General features: G+C 37.3%; 3 protein-coding genes and 1 pseudogene across 3 annotated transcripts; all 4 read left to right on the plus strand.

The window, feature by feature from the left end:
• The first annotated feature begins 2734 nt into the window (after nt 1-2734).
• LOC135672213 (receptor-like protein EIX1) lies at nt 2735-4837 on the plus strand. The gene has a single exon (XM_065180669.1). It carries the CDS (start codon nt 2735-2737, stop codon nt 4835-4837), a length of 2103 nt encoding a protein of 700 aa, XP_065036741.1.
• A 48-nt stretch (nt 4838-4885) lies between these two features.
• LOC135669651 (receptor-like protein EIX2) lies at nt 4886-7879 on the plus strand. Its single transcript, XM_065178614.1, has 2 exons — nt 4886-6629; nt 7457-7879. Exon 1 carries the CDS (start codon nt 4886-4888, stop codon nt 5717-5719), a length of 834 nt encoding a protein of 277 aa, XP_065034686.1. The 3' UTR covers nt 5720-6629; nt 7457-7879.
• Nucleotides 6623-10170, plus strand: LOC135669667 (probable phospholipid hydroperoxide glutathione peroxidase; annotated as a pseudogene).
• Nucleotides 10171-13841: 3671 nt separating this feature from the next.
• Nucleotides 13842-16709, plus strand: LOC135672214 (receptor-like protein EIX1). Its single transcript, XM_065180670.1, has 3 exons — nt 13842-15939; nt 15982-16170; nt 16264-16709. The coding sequence occupies exons 1-3, from the start codon at nt 13842-13844 to the stop codon at nt 16707-16709; spliced, it is 2733 nt and encodes a 910-aa protein (XP_065036742.1).
• Nucleotides 16710-17568: the final 859 nt, after the last annotated feature.

A 17568-nucleotide genomic window follows, 5' to 3' on the forward strand; every position in this document is an offset into this window, starting at 1 on the left:
CATTTTCTTATGGATCTAATTATCACCCTCCATAAATAAGAGTGATTAAGATCAGGAGTGAATCGAGATTAATAATTTTTCTAGTATCCAATAAATACAAAATTATGTATTTTGATTTAATTATCGACATTATCTTGTACAAAACTCGAGAATTGATTTTAAATAATTGTTATTATTTTTGTAAATAAAAATATCTATTGCTCAAAAGATAATGTGTTATTTATAGAAAGGTTAGTTTGACTAGAAATCCCACCACGAGAGATTTCTTGAAATATATTAAAAATTAATTATTTTGATCATCTTGGCTAAACAAAAAAATGTTGGTAAAAGGAAAACTTAGGTACTAAGACATCAAGTTGGTATCATCAGCAAGATTTGTATAAATTAGAGAGTCCAATACACAATCAAAACTGGAAATTTAAACTTTAGAATTACAATCCGTATTGTTATATTTCACATATATGTTATTCCCAATTTATCAAAGGACCATTCATATTTAGATCAGGATCGATGCCCTTCAATTATAATTGTAATTGTAATTAGATCTATCTATTCCTTACGACCTAGCTCCGATTAACATTTTATTTTGGGTCATGATTCGAGGAGCACGTAACAAAAGACATTCACAAGCTTCGAAACATCAATTACTCTCATGTTTGTTCTTGAATTCTACAACTAGAAATCTGATCGCAATAAATTTTAAGTGCCAAAAGGAGACGTTTAAAGATAAGAGAATGAATATTATTATTTATCTTTTTTGAAATATATTGAAAACTAATTATTTTGACCATAGAGTTGGTATTATCAACAAAATTTGTATAAATTAGAAAGTCTTGTACACAATAAATTTAAAAATAATTTCAAGGAGCAAGATTTGAGTAGCCTTTGTGGATTTGAGTAGAAGGTATAGATTTATTATTTATGGAAATAGAACTTATCGGTGAAATCGATAGGAAATATACTCATTGGCCTTATAGAGAATCAAAAGATTTTTTTAAAAAAACTAAAAAACATAAGTGGTCAACTAATTAGTTTCATAATTTTCTTTCCGTGTGTTGTTCTATGATTTGTTATTATTATTGTTATAGATGAGAAGGTTTGATATAAGAAGACTATAAATATGGTTTAATTGTTAATAATTCATAAATACTAGGTCGTATCTAATACTATTTCTTATTTATACATGTCAACGGCTCATATTAATTTTTTCTGTATCGTTCTAATTTTATTAGATGTTTCTGAGTTATATTGGGTTTTGACGAAGATATTAAGTGAAAGAGTTGGTAATATCCTGATTTATCTTACGGATATGATTAAGATTGACTTATAAAGATATGATTGACTTGCTATTATTAATTCGAACTTAAACACTTTAATCAATGGTTTGAGTTTTAATAGCTTATTAGTTTGTTAAGAGTATCGACGGAGATACATGATTAATCTAGTCTCACACAATGATAGAGTGATGCATAGTTAATCCCTTTATGCAAGATTTACTTTTTTAACATGAGATGATCATTGTTTTCTTTGTTTTTCATGAGTAAAGTTAGCAAGTTCTCGAAGATAAAGAAAAAAAAAATTGACGAGAGGAACAGTAGCAACAGATTCTGATCACAACCTAAGATTCAAAGATGATGCAACCTTGCTGTTGCAATAGTAGATGAGACACTTGCTTTTGTTCGCAATGGTCAGTCTTCCTTGGTCTTTCTATTGAAAAGTACAAGGAAACAACTTGGCTCTGTTAGCTGGGATTTAAGGTCTTCCTTCCTCTTGTTCAGTTGCATTATCATGTCAATTTCCAGGAGAGTTTCCCAGCGACTGCTGATCGCTGTCTTTTTGGTGACCACAAATCTTGTCTTTCTTTTATTCGTGTTAATAATGGTTGTCTGATAGCTACAAATTTCTCCTATTTAGCAGTTCTCAGGAAATTCTCAAAACCTTCACATTCAAGAAGATGCTGGAGTCTTTAGATGAAAGCTATTCCAACTTTGGGACTCGTCAAAATCAGAAGTCATAGTTGACTGACTTGGGGATAGACAACAATATGAAATGAAGAACAAGTGCATGATATTGGCAGACAGCCTAATAGTTGAAGATTTCTTGGTCTACTCTTTGAATCCGTCAGTTGAATAGTTTCAGACTAATGGAGGATGATCCAAACAGGGCATGGTAAGATTTTGTGTATTGCAAGCTGTCTACCGCAGATTTCTCATGATTAATCTTAAGATAAGCTGCGTATTTTTATTATATGTAATCTAAGATAATTGTGTTGGTGTGAGATGATCCACTGTGATCATGTATACAATTTTCCTCACAATTGATGGAATCGTGGTCATGGTAATAATTATTTTCAGGTGTATGAAAAAAGACAAATCGATCTGTTCTGTGAAATTTCTTGCCAGTTCTATGCACTACCGGTGCCAGAAATATGAAAATCTAATTAAATACCTTGACGAATTAAGCTGCCATTATGGTTGTTTTTCTAGTTTCTTGGACTCATTTTAGACATTACAAGTGTATGACAATGGATTTGCTCAGTAGAACATCATGAACACCTTCTATCATTGTCAACCTAGAAAATGGATTGTTGACTTACGCGCTTGGCCTGGACTTAATGCTCATCCACACAAAAGAATGGACTAACAGATGAATGGAGGAGAGGGATCTTCTCACTCCATATTATCTACAAGTAGATACCTGCATTGTGATGCACCAGCAACCAGAACCCCAACCCATGGCTACAGACAGTGTCTTCGTTCTCTTCTACTTATTGGCCTTCCTATGCATTCAACTGATAAAACCCAACGTCTGCGACGGAGCTCTAACCTCAGGCTGCATCCCTGCCGAAAGAAGTGCTCTACTTGAGTTCAAACGAGGCCTGAAAGATCCTACCAACAGGCTGTCCTCTTGGGTGGGTGAAGACTGCTGCAAATGGGAGGGTGTGACTTGCAGCAATCATACTGGGCATGTCGTCAAGCTGGACCTCCACAATCCGCATCCTTTATCTTATGTTGGTGGCGAGGCATACAACAACTGGACCTTAGGAGGTGAGTTGAGGCCTTCTTTACTTGGTCTGAAGCACCTAAAGTACCTGGACCTAAGCATGAACAATTTTGGAGGCATTAGTATTCCAGAATTCATGGGGTCATTCCATAATCTCCAATATCTTATCCTCTCCAGTGCTGGATTGGGTGGACTCCTACCTCACCAGCTGGGAAATCTCTCCAATCTGCAGTATCTAGACTTAAACAATGACATTTTTGTGGCTCCGGTCCATGAATTTAGAATTGGTGATGCACTCTGGATTTCTCACCTTTCTTCTCTAAAGCATCTCAACCTGAACAGTGTCAACTTTCAAAATGGTACTCACTGGATGGAAGCTCTGAACATGCTTCCTTCTATCGTGGAGATATACTTATCTGAATGTGCAATTGGACGTGTTCCCCTCTCTCTTCCACATGTGAACTTTACATCACTGTCTGTTCTTGATTTGTCAGAAAATTTCATTAACTCTACGATGCCCTCTTGGTTATCCAACATAAGTGGCCTTGAGCACCTTGATCTCGGTTACAACAACCTTCAGGGTAATATTCCACCGACCTTTGGTAACTTGGCTTCCCTCGAGGAACTTAATTTAGCTAACAATTCTCTTCAAGGAGGAATACCCACTTCCTTCAAAAATCTGTGCAGGCTGCAGAATTTAATATTGAGAGCCATCAATATCAGCAAAGATTTGTTAGAACTCGATGAAATTTTCTCTGGTTGCATCAAGATGAGCTTAGAGAGCCTGGACTTATCCGAAACGAATATTCGTGGGCAGCTGCCTGAATGGTTATTCCAACTCAGGAAGCTTAAATCACTCCAGTTGGAGCAGAATCTGATTTCTGGTCCTATTCCTGTATCAATTGGACAACTAGCATCACTCCAAGAGCTCTATCTTGGGGTAAATCAGTTGAACGAAACTATACCAGAAAGTGTCTGGTGGCTATCTCAGCTAGTCGTTTTGGACCTTGGGCACAACAATTTGGAGGGTGTAATGTCTGAGGCGCATCTTGGAAACCTCACAGAATTGAAATACTTAATTTTGTCGTCCAACTCCTTGGCTCTGAAGGTCAAGAGCAATTGGATTCCTCCCTTCCGGCTTGAATTCCTTTTGATGGGCTCTTGCAAACTGGGTCCTGAGTTCCCTGCATGGCTCCAGTCGCAAATAAATATTTTCGAAATTGATATGTCTAATGCTAGTATTATTGATGCTATGCCAAACTGGTTTTGGAGCTTAATTTCCACAGCAGGATCCGTGAGTATCTCCGGCAATCAGATCAGTGGCCACGTACCAAATTTATTGCATTTAAACAACCTCATCGAGTTGGATTTAAGTTCAAACTACTTCGAGGGTCCTCTTCCGTATTTTCCTCCTAGAATGTATTATTTAGATTTTTCAAATAATTCATTCTCGGGAACAATTTCACTTGACATCATCATGAATATGCCTTACCTCATATATTTATCGCTTTCAAAAAATAATTTAAGTGGCCAAATTCCCTTCTCTGTATGCCAACTGCAGGCCTTATGGGTTCTTGATCTTTCAAAAAATATGTTGTCAGGAGAGATCCCCAATTGTTGGAATAATTTTTCCAGTATCAAAGATATGGATTTTTCAAGCAACAACATATCTGGAGTTATTCCGGAGACAATATGTTCCATAGAATCGCTTCTGTCATTGCACTTGAGCAGTAATAGTTTATCTGGAGAGTTGCCTTTGTCATTGAAATGTTGTACGAAATTAGTCCTTCTTGATGCTGGACATAATGATTTGAAAGGTGAAATTCCAACTTGAATTGGTGAAAGTTTAACTAGTCTGAGGTTCCTCAATCTACGATCAAATATGTTGGACGGAGATATTCCTCCAAATCTTTCAAAATTAAGTGCTCTCCAATTTATCGACCTTGCAGATAATAAGCTGTCGGGAAGTATTCCAAGGAGCTTTGGAAATTTTACTGCCATGAAAGTTATTGGAAAATTTTCAAGTAGGATGACAGATGCAACAAGTTTCGAGGATCAGATGCTAGTAACAACTAAAGGACGAACTCAAGACTATGAGAAGTCACTTTCGCTTATGAATATTTTGGACCTCTCGGATAATAACTTATTTGGAGAAATACTCGAAGAACTCACAAGTCTTTCTGGCTTATTCAGTTTAAATTTATCTGGAAATCATTTCACAGGAGAAATCATTGAAAATATCAGTAAATTACAACAGTTGGAGTCCCTTGACTTGTCAAGGAACAACTTTTCTGGCACAATTCCTTCTGGCCTCGCTGCCCTGACTTATTTGGCTCACTTGAACCTCTCATACAACAACTTATCAGGGGAAATTCCTCTTGGTAATCAACTTCTGACCTTCACTGATCCATCTATCTATATTGGCAATCCTGGTCTTTGTGGGTTTCCTCTGAATCAAAGTTGCAAAGACAGTGAGACAACACAAGGTCAAAATAATGCAGATGATGGAGATGAGAATGAGATGATATGGTTCTACACGAGCATGGCACCAGGATTTGTTGTTGGTTTCTGGGCAGTCTGGGGTACCTTAATACTTAACAAGAATTGGAACCTTTACTACTTCCGATTTATAGACAACATGCTTGACAAAGTATATGTGCTTACCGTACTGAAAGTTTCTAGGATCAGAAAACGTTGTTGTTCCCAACAAGGATGATAAATTTGAACATCAATATCTGCTGTATGAGAGTTCATCTCATTAATATCATATCATCAGCTTGAATAAAATTTAATACTTCTGGACTTGTATACAAGTAAGTCATGCACTCTCAATTTTGATCATTTCTGTCAAGATCTCAGTACCATATGAAGTGTTATAATTCTGGGAATTGCCAGAAAGCTTGCACCTTTTAATTAGTTTTTCCAAAATAGACACCCCTTTTTTAGTTGTTCAGTTTGGCAGAAATGAAAGGAGGTTAAAACTTTTACGAAGATATAGATAGAATTTATGGTTTTATTTTCTTTCCTTTTTCTTTTGATGTCCAAATCAGAAGTTAAAAAGATCCCTTTTTTTCCTCAGTTTATACAGTATCTACTTTCATCCTCTATTTTCCCAAGTTTATGGTATCTACTTTCATCAAATGCATTTGCATGTCTTGTTCTTCCCAACTATTACGCGCCAAGACTGACACTATCGCAATCACAAGCTCTGCTGTAAAAGATTTGGCCATCTTATTCGATTAATTTGACTCTTAATGAACTTATGCATAGGTGTTTTATATCATACATTACTCTTGTTTATGATCTACTCATGTAATGCTCCTCTTGTTTGAGATTCTTGTCTTCATCAATCAAATACAAATTGGATGCATCATAAGCTCAAGTCCACCAGATGTGCAGCTGCATGATCTTCTTGGATCTCATGCTCAGATCTTTTCAGTTGATGAGTCTCCCATTAATGGGGGACATGCTGCTGCAGCTGATGGAATTGGGCCGAAGAGGCTTTCACATGCATGTCAATGTGACAAGGATGATATGTGCACTCAAGAATGATCCATTTATGGCCACCTTCAAAATTCATGTGAGATGTCATATGCTTTGTTGTTGTTGTTGCTATTGTTGAAAAGGTATGGCACAAGAAGACTCTTAATATGGTTTTGAGTGTCAACAGTTGTCTTTTCTTTCATTTTGGTGTTGTTTTGTGAACGATCAGCGACAATCAAAGGCCAAGTTCAAATGGGGCCCCTCTTTTTGCTGTTTGCATTACCCAATAAATAAAAACCCCAATAGAAAAAGCGTCAATCATACGCAGCACTCGATTACCAAGGCCGTGCCCTCTGCATATTCTGTCCCTTTTCTGCCGCTGCTGCTCGTTTTCTCTTCCGCGTCGCTTCTCCGCCTTTTCTAGATCTCTTGATTCGCGCCTGATATGTCTTCCTCCAAGCCCGCCGGATCCATCCATGACTTCACCGTCAAGGTTGGTGGCCCACGGGGTTTATGTTTTCTATCGTCATCGTGTGCTCCGTTTCCTTGTCTTTTTAGTGTGCTGATGGTGGCTCCTTTCGAAGATCGATTTTTTAGACTGAGTCGGCTGTTCGATTTGGAGGATTGCTCGAAAGATGGGATTTTGACAAGGGATTGGTTGTTTTTATCGTTGGTTTTGTTTTAATTTGTCATCCGGAGTCGTCAAGGAGGTTTATTTTTGAAGATCCACTGCCCTGTAGTTTTGAATTTCTTGTGATTAGGTCTTTCTTTTTTATTGTTCTTGGTTCTAGGGATGGATCGAGTTTACCGTCGTGGTCGATTTTTTGGAACATGTTTAATCTTTTGTGATTATATGCAACTTGATGTAGTTTTTTATGGTCATTGGTTTCTTGTTCGGAACGAATTCTTGAAGCTAATGAAGTGTATTTTCCTTCATCGTTCTCGACTTAATCCTTTGTTTTCTGTCAAGTCAAATGAGATGGACAGATCAATTAGCCCCCAGATTGGACAACTATCATCATATTGTATCTGCTGATGGTGCTGATGCCTCGAGTGTTAGGAGTTTTTGTTGTTTGTGGGGGAAGAAAACTTTTTCTCTGCGAATGTGGGTGGTGATGATTGATGATGATGATCATCATGTGTTGTATGGCTTCCGATGCAGGATGCCAGGGGAAATGATGTGGATCTTAGCATTTACAAAGGGAAGGTCTTGCTGATTGTCAATGTTGCATCTCAATGGTACTGCAGCTCTATTAAGTTTGCTTCTGTTCTTCGAGTTACAGATTAACATATGTTAGAAGGTTATGATTGTCTGAGATTGTTACAATTTCTCAACATTGTTCACTTTCTTAAAATTTAAAATATATTGATAATGTCTCTGTCATTGTTCTTATCTAAATCTCTTACCTGTGTTAGTGGGCTGACTAACTCAAACTACAAGGAACTAACTCAGCTATATGAGACGTACAAGGACAAAGGTATGCAATTCTGACCTTAATTGGCTTATTTTGGTTTTTGTAATCAGGACAACTGCCTGTTCTTACCAATTAATACCTTATAATCAGATCTTGTTAAAGAAATGTTTCTCAACAAACTTTCCAAGAGTACTTCAACACTATTCAATAGATGAAAATAGGAGGAATTTATAATCCCGATCCATGTTGTGTCATCATTTTGAATCCATTCCTTTTGAATTGGCACTTTCTCCATCACAATAACTGGGAAGAGACTTCTACAATAGCTAGCCTTAGAACTTTTTTCTTTTTTGGCATATGTTCATACATTAACCAATCATAAAAAGAATATGATTCTTTATGCTGATTCCCTAGTTATAAGATAAGCTGAGACCTATTTGGCCAATATTTTCCCAATACTTCTTTATTACTAGAGGCTTCAGGAGTCTTATATGTTGTATTTCAATTTTTTTTAAGAGCAGGATTTGTCTCAATTATTATGTGACTTGGACTATGGTGTCAATTGAAAGACCATGACAAACTAATTAATAGTGCACAAATTATGGCTCATTGGCTGTAGCCTTTTTTTTATGAGAAGGGATGGAGCAGCAGTGTGAGCAAGAAAGAAGGATTTAATTGACATTTTTCAGTGAACAAGTTAATCCTTGGTTGGTGGTGAAAAGACAGTTTCATGGTGAAGTAACAATTTTTGCAAGGATGTGTTTATCTTTGGCTATCATATTTTAGTTTATGTAATTGTTGCAGAATATTTATTTGCACCATTATTCACATTGCTTGAAGGGATTGCTATTATCACACAGCATCTTAGCATTAAGAGAACATTTTAAGGGTGGCGTTGGACGCCAAATGGAAATCAAATTGGTCTTTGTTTATTAATAAAATCATGTGTGTTTGTTGTTCTTTAGAAACTTTAATACTCCTGATTTCATTTGAGACTTTGGAAACCTGGGATTAGCACAAGTCTCTATGATACGCCAACAGGTTTTTGCGTTACTAGGTTTTGTGTAACATTAAGGAACAGATATATTGTTTCTTTGGCCGAGCTGCATGTTCTTACACTTGTTAAATTCTCTTTCCTTATCCTTTTTTCGTCGACTATTTTCTAAATCTTGGATCATAAAACTCAAATAGAGTGAAGATAATTAAAGTGAACTTTATCTTCTAAAACAGGCTTTTGCTTATTATTAAGATGATTCAGATAAATTCTGCAATTCAAAATTGCAGCTTTTGACACCCATAATTGTCCACGAGAAGCATATGAAATAGAATTGAGGGGCATAAATCTTCCTGTTCTCACTATCCATCATGAAGTAATTTTATCTAGAAAGGAGAGCCAAATTTATGCAGTCATGAAATTTTTTGTTCTCATATTTCTTCTACGATGATTGTTTAAATGGCACAGATTTTGGAATTCTGGCTTTTCCATGCAACCAATTTGCTGGGCATGAACCAATGAGGAGATTGTTGAGTTTGCTTGCACTCGATTCAAAGCTGAATATCCGATATTTGACAAGGTAAATTATTGCTTTTTTTATTTTCTCAATTTCTGGGTTTATCCCTTCGATAATCTTCTGTAGGCAAATCTCACAGCTAAACCATTCTTGACCTGTGTTTACCCCAATATAAATTGATTTTTATTTTTTTTATCAGATCATTATGTTTGAGAGAAACCTACTCAGTCGCTTGACTTTCTAGTTGCAATTAATTTTCTTCTATAGGTCGATGTGAATGATCAAAATACTGCACCCATATATAAGTTCTTGAAGTCAAGCAAAGGTGGCGACATTTTGGGGGATGGCATCAAGTGAAACTTCACTAAGTTCATGATGGACAAGGATGGTTGTGTTGTAGGTCGCTATGCCCCAACCATATCCCTTAGTATTTGAGGTAAACCCAAAGCTCCCTTGCCTCATCCCTCTTACCCTTTGTCAAATCGTATTTGATATACTCGACGGTGCCTACAATATACCATCATCTAACGATTGATCTTAAATAACTTTGCAGAAGGATATCAAGAAGCTTTTGAGGCCAGCCTCTGATCTTGCTTGCACACTGCTGTAGTACATATGACCATGACTAAAGTGTCAATTGCTTAAAAGATAATATGTTTATCACAGAAAGGTTAGTCTAATTATATATCCGATCACGGGAGATTTCAAATATGGAATTAAGGATTCTGGAGACAAGGGAATGAAAATTATAATTTATATATTCATGAAATATGTTGAAAATTAATTATTTTGTCCATCTTGGCTAAATAAAAGATGTTGGTAAAAATAAAGCATGGGTTGTAAGATATTAAGTTGTTATCATAAGCAAAATTTGTATAAATTTGAGAGTTTCTTACACAATTAAAAATAGAAATTTAAACTTTAGAATTTCAATCTGTTATTAATTTAGACGTATATGTTACTCTTACTTTATCAATACACCATTCATATTTAGATCAGGATGGATGCCCTTCAATTATAATTGTAATTGTATCTATATAATCGTTACATTAAATTGACCTAATTAACTTCTTATTTTCGGCTACTGTACGAGGTGGATGCAATAAAGGCCTTCACGAGCTTTGAAATGTCAATTACCCTCGAACCTCCATGTTCGTTCTTGAATTCTACAACTATATTTACAAGGTACCATTATCAACATTAATAAACAAATTTTATAGGATCGACGTTTTGTTGCACAAGAGCATATCATTTGCGTTAATTCATAAAAATAATATAGAATTACGAGAGAGACATATGATTTGACCTTAAAATTAAGATCTTATACGAAAGTTTTATCTAGAAATCCAGATTTGGTCAACTCTTTTTCAAATTAAAACTTTATATGTAAAAAGGTATATGAAAAAGAAATCAAATTTAGAGGAATATTAACAATGCTACGATATATGTATATATATATATAGCGTAGGTGTATAATATTTTTGTATAGCATGGCTTAAGATATTGTGACAAGTATTTGGTAGCTTAAGCTGACAGCATCCGAAATGCATCCATCCACACCGGTGAATTCCCATGCCTCACTCTGTAAAATAGCACTCCATTTGCTTCTGTCAGTTTCTCTGGACAGTCTACACCCCAAAGCTATAGCTGCCATGGGCAAGCCTGTGCATTTGTTAACGACATACATCTTGTAGGGATCAACATCAACCATTGTATTCCGATCTCGGGCCAATGCATATTGACAAACCAAACACCAGCATTCATCATTTGATAGTCCCTCCAAACGGTAAGGGGGTGAGGTTGCCATGAAGTTAGCATCTTCTTCTATTCTGGTTGTCACTATTATTTTACTTCGTTGAGCATCGGAGTACAAGAAGTTTTTTATCCTCTCCCAGTCCTGTGGGCTCACATGCCAAACATCATCCAGAACAAGCAGGTATCTTCTCCCACTCAGCTTCTTTCCAAGTTCTTTCTGAAGATTGTCAAGGCTGACAAAGTCACACCGAAAACCATCGATGGATTCAATGATGATGGTCTTCGTAATGCTCGTTGTATCAAAATCCTGAGACACATAAGCCCATAGTCTAAGCTAAAAATGGTTCTTCACAGACTCATCATTGCAGACTAGTTGAGAAAGAGAGAGTCGTCTTCCCGATACCAGGCATCCCGAAGAAAGGAATCACTGTGATGCTACGGTCAGTCACCTCAGCCAATGGCAGCAACATATTTTTTTATCTTTCGCATATCACTCTCACTACCGAGAACCAGGGAAGGAGTTAGCGAGGTGGTCTGATAACTCTGCTGTCTCAGGGGTGCACTGCGCTGAGTCAATTCAGATAAGGGGCATCTCCTTGCAATGGAATCTAGTCTGTGTTCTATGTCTTTTACCCTGAGCCATATTTCTCGATTGAACAGTTCGCGCTTAGGGTTTATGGGGGCCAAGAAATTGCGCACCGATGCATATTTGATCAGCTGACAGCGTTGGCGTTCGGTTGCCACCTCGTCCAAGATATCATTTGCATCATATGCAGCCTGGCTGAGCTCATTCTGCAAATGCTTCACCGCGTTCCTAATCTGTTGCCTCTCCTGTGCATCATTCAGTACAGCTTGAATCATGGCGACGGAGCTCTGCAGCTTTTTTAGCTCAGCATCAAGGCCGTAGACTGTTTGCAGTTCCTGCCACAGTTGAACCAAATTGGAAGCCACAGTGGTATGACACCCGAGTGAAGCTCCATTGAGGAACGTTTGTGAGAAGCTTCTGAAAAAGGAAAAGATACAAGATAACTGAGAAAAGAGATTTAGGGGTTTTTGTTAGAACTGTTGTATGACAGCCGACAGAATTCTGGACTTGTGAGGAGATGGTAGCTGAGCAATCACACACTGTGAAGGTGTGGTTAGAACTGCTTTGCCATTAAGATGGAGTTTTCGAAGCTAACAGGGTTGACTCAGCCTCTCCTTGAATCTTTATCATACAAGGGAGTGTTTAGAGTTTCACGATGTTGGTACGAATGGTTAACTGGTCTATCAACTTTATTAAATTTAAATTATTGATCAAAATATTTAAATAAAAATTTTATTAGTACATCCATTAACTCCTGTAAGTCTATCTTAGTCTTGTCTAATTCCGATGTGAGATTAATAGGGATATTACAAGCTCCCGCGCTTAAGTCTTAGATGATCATGTTTTTCTTTGTTTTAGTTAGCAAGTTCTTTGAAGATAAAAGGAAACAGAAAATTGAGTTTGATAGCGTTTTAGAATGCAGGGACTCGAGAAAAGAGGAATGGTGGCAACAGATTCTGATCACAACCTAAGATTCAGAGATGATGCAACCTTGCTGTTGCCATAGTAGATGAGCAAATAGCTTTTGTTTGCAATCGTCAGTCTTCCTTGGTCTTTCTATTGAAAAGTATAAGGAAGCAACTTGGCTCTGTTAGCTGGAATTTAAGGTCTTCCTTCCTATTGTTCTGCTCAGTTGCATTATCATGTCAATTTCCACGAGAGTTTCCCAGCGACTGCTGATCGCTGTCTTTTTGGTGCCCACAAATCTTGTCTTTCTCTTATTCATTTTAATAATGGTTGTCTAATAGCTACAAATTTCTCCTATTTAGCAGTTCTCAGGAAATTCTCAGAACCTTCACATTCAAGAAGACGCTGGAGTCTTCAGATGAAAGCTATTCCAACTTTGGGACTCGTCAAAATCAACCGTCATAGTTGACTGACTTGAGGATAGACAACAATATGAAATGAAGAACAAGTGCATGATATTGACAGATAGCCTAATAGTTGAAGGTTTCTTGGTCTACTCTTTGAATCCGTCAGTTGGATAGTTTCAGACTAATGGAGGATGATCCAAACAGGCCATGATAAGATTTTGTGTATTGCAAGCTGTCGACCGCAGATTTCTCATGATTAATCTTAAGATAAGCTGCGTATTTTTATTATGTGTAATATAAGATAATTGTGTTGGTGTGAGATGATCCACTGTGATCATGTATACAATTTTCCTCACAATTGATGGAATCGTGGTCATGGTAATAATTATTTTCAGGTGTATGAAAAAAGACAAATCGATCTGTTCTGTGAAATTTCTTGCCAGTTCTATGCACTACCGGTGCCAGAAATATGAAAATCTAATTAAATAGCTTAACGAATTAAGCTGCCATTATGGTTGTTTTTCTTGTTTCTAGGACTCATTTTAGACATTACAAGTATATGAGAATGGATTTGCTCAGTAGAACATCTTGGACACCTTCTATCATTGTCGACCTAGAAAATGGATTGTTGACTTACAGGCTTGACCTTGACTTATTGCTCATCCACACAGAAGAATGGACTGACAGATGACTGGAGGAGAGAGATCATGTCACTCCGTATTATAAACAAGTCGATTCCTGCATTATGATGCACCGGCAACCGCAACCCCATTCCATGGCTACGGACAATGTCTATATTCCCTTCTTCTTATCGGCCTTCATATGGATTCAACTGATAACACCCAACATCTGCGACGGAGCTCTAACCTCAGGCTGCATCTCTGCCGAAAGAAGTGCTCTACTTGAGTTCAAACGAGGCCTGAAAGATCCTACCAACAGGCTGTCCTCTTGGGTGGGTGAAGACTGCTGCAAATGGGAGGGTGTGACTTGCAGCAATCATACTGGGCATGTTGTCAAGCTGGATCTCCAGAATCCGTATCCTTTCTCTGATTTTGGTGACGAGCCACACAACAACTGGATCTTAGGAGGTGAGTTGAGGCCTTCTTTACTTGGTCTGAAGCACCTAAAGTACCTGGACCTAAGCACCAACGATTTTGGAGGCATTAATATTCCAGAATTCATGGGGTCATTCCATCAGCTCCAATATCTCAACCTCTCCAGAGCTGGATTGGGTGGAGTCCTGCCTCACCAGCTGGGAAATCTCTCCAATCTGCAGTATCTAGACTTGTCCAATGATTTGGTTCCCAATTCTTTTTCTGTGGTTAAGTTCAATGAATTTAGCATCGGCGATGCACTCTGGATTTCTCACCTTTCTTCCCTAAAGCATCTCAACCTGAACAGTGTCAACTTTCAAAATGGTACTCACTGGATGGAAGCTCTGAACATGCTTCCTTCTATCGTGGAGATATACTTATCTGAATGTGCAATCGGACGTGTTCCCCTCTCTCTTCCACATGTGAACTTTACATCACTGTCTGTTCTTGATTTGTCAGAAAATTTCATTAACTCTACGATGCCCTCTTGGTTATCCAACATAAGTGGCCTTGAGCACCTTGATCTCAATGGGAATTTCCTTCAGGGTAATATTCCACCGACCTTTGGTAACTTGGCTTCCCTCAAGGAACTTAATTTAGCTTACAATTCTCTTCAAGGAGGAATACCCACTTCCTTCAAAAATTTGTGCAAGCTACAGAATTTAATATTGCCAGGCATCAATATCAACCAAGATTTGTTAGAACTTGATGAAATTTTTTCTGGTTGCATCAAGATGAGCCTAGTGATTCTGGACTTATCCGGAACGAATATTAGTGGGCAGCTGCCTGAATGGTTATTCCAACTCAGGAAGCTTAAATCACTCCAGTTATCGCAGAATCTGATTTCTGGTCCCATTCCTGTATCACTTGGACAACTAGCATCACTCCAGGAGCTCTCTCTTGAACAAAATCAGTTGAATGAAACTATACCAGAAAGTATGGGGTGGCTATCTCAGCTAGTTTCGTTGGAACTTGAGCTTAACATTTTGGAGGGTGTCATGTCTGAGGCACATTTTGCAAACCTCACAAAATTGAAACACTTATATTTGTGGTCCAACTCCTTGACTCTGAAGGTCAAGACTGATTGGCTTCCTCCTTTCCAGCTTGAATCCCTTCGGATAGGCTCTTGCAAACTGGGTCCTGAGTTCCCTACATGGCTCCAATCGCAAATAAATATTTCAGAAATTGATATGCCTAATGCTGGTATTATTGATGCTATGCCAAATTGGTTTTGGGGCTTAATTTCCACAGCAGAGTATGTGATTATCTCCGGCAATCAGATCAGTGGCCACGTACCCAATATATTGCATTTAAACAACCTCAGCTGGTTGGATTTAAGTTCAAACTACTTCGAGGGTCCCCTTCCATATTTTCCTCCTAGATTGGAATTATTAGATCTGTCAAACAATTCATTTTCAGGAACAATTTCACTTACCATCATCATGAATATGCCTAACCTCCTATATTTATCGCTTTCCGAAAACAATTTAAGCGATGAAATTCCCTTCTCTGTATGCCAATTATGGACCTTGGAGGCTCTTGATCTTTCAAAAAATATGTTGTCCGGAGAGCTCCCCAATTGCTGGAATAATTCTTCTAGAATTGACGTTATGGATTTTTCAAGCAACAATATATCTGGAGTTATTCCTGAGTCAATATGTTCCATATCAACGCTTCGGTCGTTGCATTTGAGCAATAATAGTCTATCTGGAGAGTTGCCTTTGTCCTTGAAAGATTGCAAGGAATTACTCCTTGATGCCGGACACAATGATTTGAAAGGTGAAATTCCAACCTGAATAGGTGAAAGTTTAACTCATCTAGAGTTCCTCAAACTGCGATCAAATATGTTGGCCGGAGATATTCCTCCAAATCTTTCAAGATTAAGTGCTCTTCAAATGCTCGACCTAGCCAATAATGAGCTGTCAGGAAATATTCCAAGGAGCTTTGGAAATTTTACTGCCATGAAAGTTATTGGAAGGTTTCCAAGTTTGATCGCATATGCAATTGAAGGTAGTTATAAGGAACGGATGCTAGTAACAACTAAAGGAAACACTCTATACTATGATAAGTTACTTTCGCTTATGAATATCTTTGACCTATCAGATAATAACCTATCTGGAGGAGTACCTGAGGAACTAACAAATCTTTTGTTCAGCTTAAATTTATCTGGAAACCATTTCACAGAAGAAATCATTGAAAATATCAGTAAATTACAACAGTTGGAGTCTCTTGACTTGTCGAGGAATAACTTTTCTGGCACAATTCCTTCGAGCCTCGTTGCCCTGACTTCTTTGGCTCACTTGAACCTCTCATACAACAACTTGTCAGGAGAAATTCCTCTTGGTAATCAACTTCTGACATTCAATGATCCATCTATCTATATTGGCAATCCTGGTCTTTGTGGGTTTCCTCTGAATCAAAGTTGCAAAGACAATGAGACAACACAAGGTCAAAGTAATGCAGATGATAGAGATGAGAATGAGATGATATGGTTCTACACGAGCATGGCACCAGGATTTGTTGTTGGTTTCTGGGCTGGGGTACCTTAATACTTAACAAGAATTGGAATATTTACTATTTTAGATTTATAGACAACATGCTTGACAAAGTTTACGTGTTCACCATACTAAATCTAACTAGGATCAAAAGACGTTATTGTTCCCAGCAAAAATAATAAATTTGAGCATTAATATGAGAGTTCGTCTCATGAACATAATATCATTATCTTGAATAAAATTTCTTCTTCTGAATACTTGTACACAAGTAAGTCATGCAATCTCAATTTCAATCATTTCTATCAAGATCTCAGTATCATATGAAGTGATTTAATTTTGGACATTGCCAAAAGCTTCCAACTTTTAATTAGTTTTTCCAAAATAGACATCTTTTTTTTAGTTGTTCAGTTTGGCAGAAATGAAAGGAGGCTAAAACTTACACGAAGATATGGATGGCATTTATGGTTTTCTTTTTCTTTCCTTCTCATTTGGGGTTGAAAACAGAATTTCAAAAGATTCCCCTTTTTTTTCTCGGCATTCATCCTCTATTTTCCCAAGTTTATAGTACCTACTTTTATCAAATGCATTTGCATGTCTTGTTCTTCCCAACCATTACACGTCAAGACTGATACAATTGATATCACAAGTTCTACTGCAAAAGATTTGGCCACCCTTATTCGATTAATTTGACTCTTATTGAACTTATGCACAGGTGTTTTTGTCATACATCACTCTTATTTATATTTATGTAAATCCAGTGTTAGTATATCTGGAATCAGGTATATTAATTTTGTAAGCTATCATTTTGTAAAGTGCTAGTGTATATGTAAAGTGCCGGAATTTTGAAAGCTAAAATTCTAAATTATTGATCAAAATATTTAAATTAAAATTATAATGGTACATCTATAAAACC

This window comes from Musa acuminata, chromosome BXJ1-4 (genome assembly GCF_036884655.1).
Source record: "Musa acuminata AAA Group cultivar baxijiao chromosome BXJ1-4, Cavendish_Baxijiao_AAA, whole genome shotgun sequence".
NCBI lineage: Eukaryota > Viridiplantae > Streptophyta > Magnoliopsida > Zingiberales > Musaceae > Musa > Musa acuminata.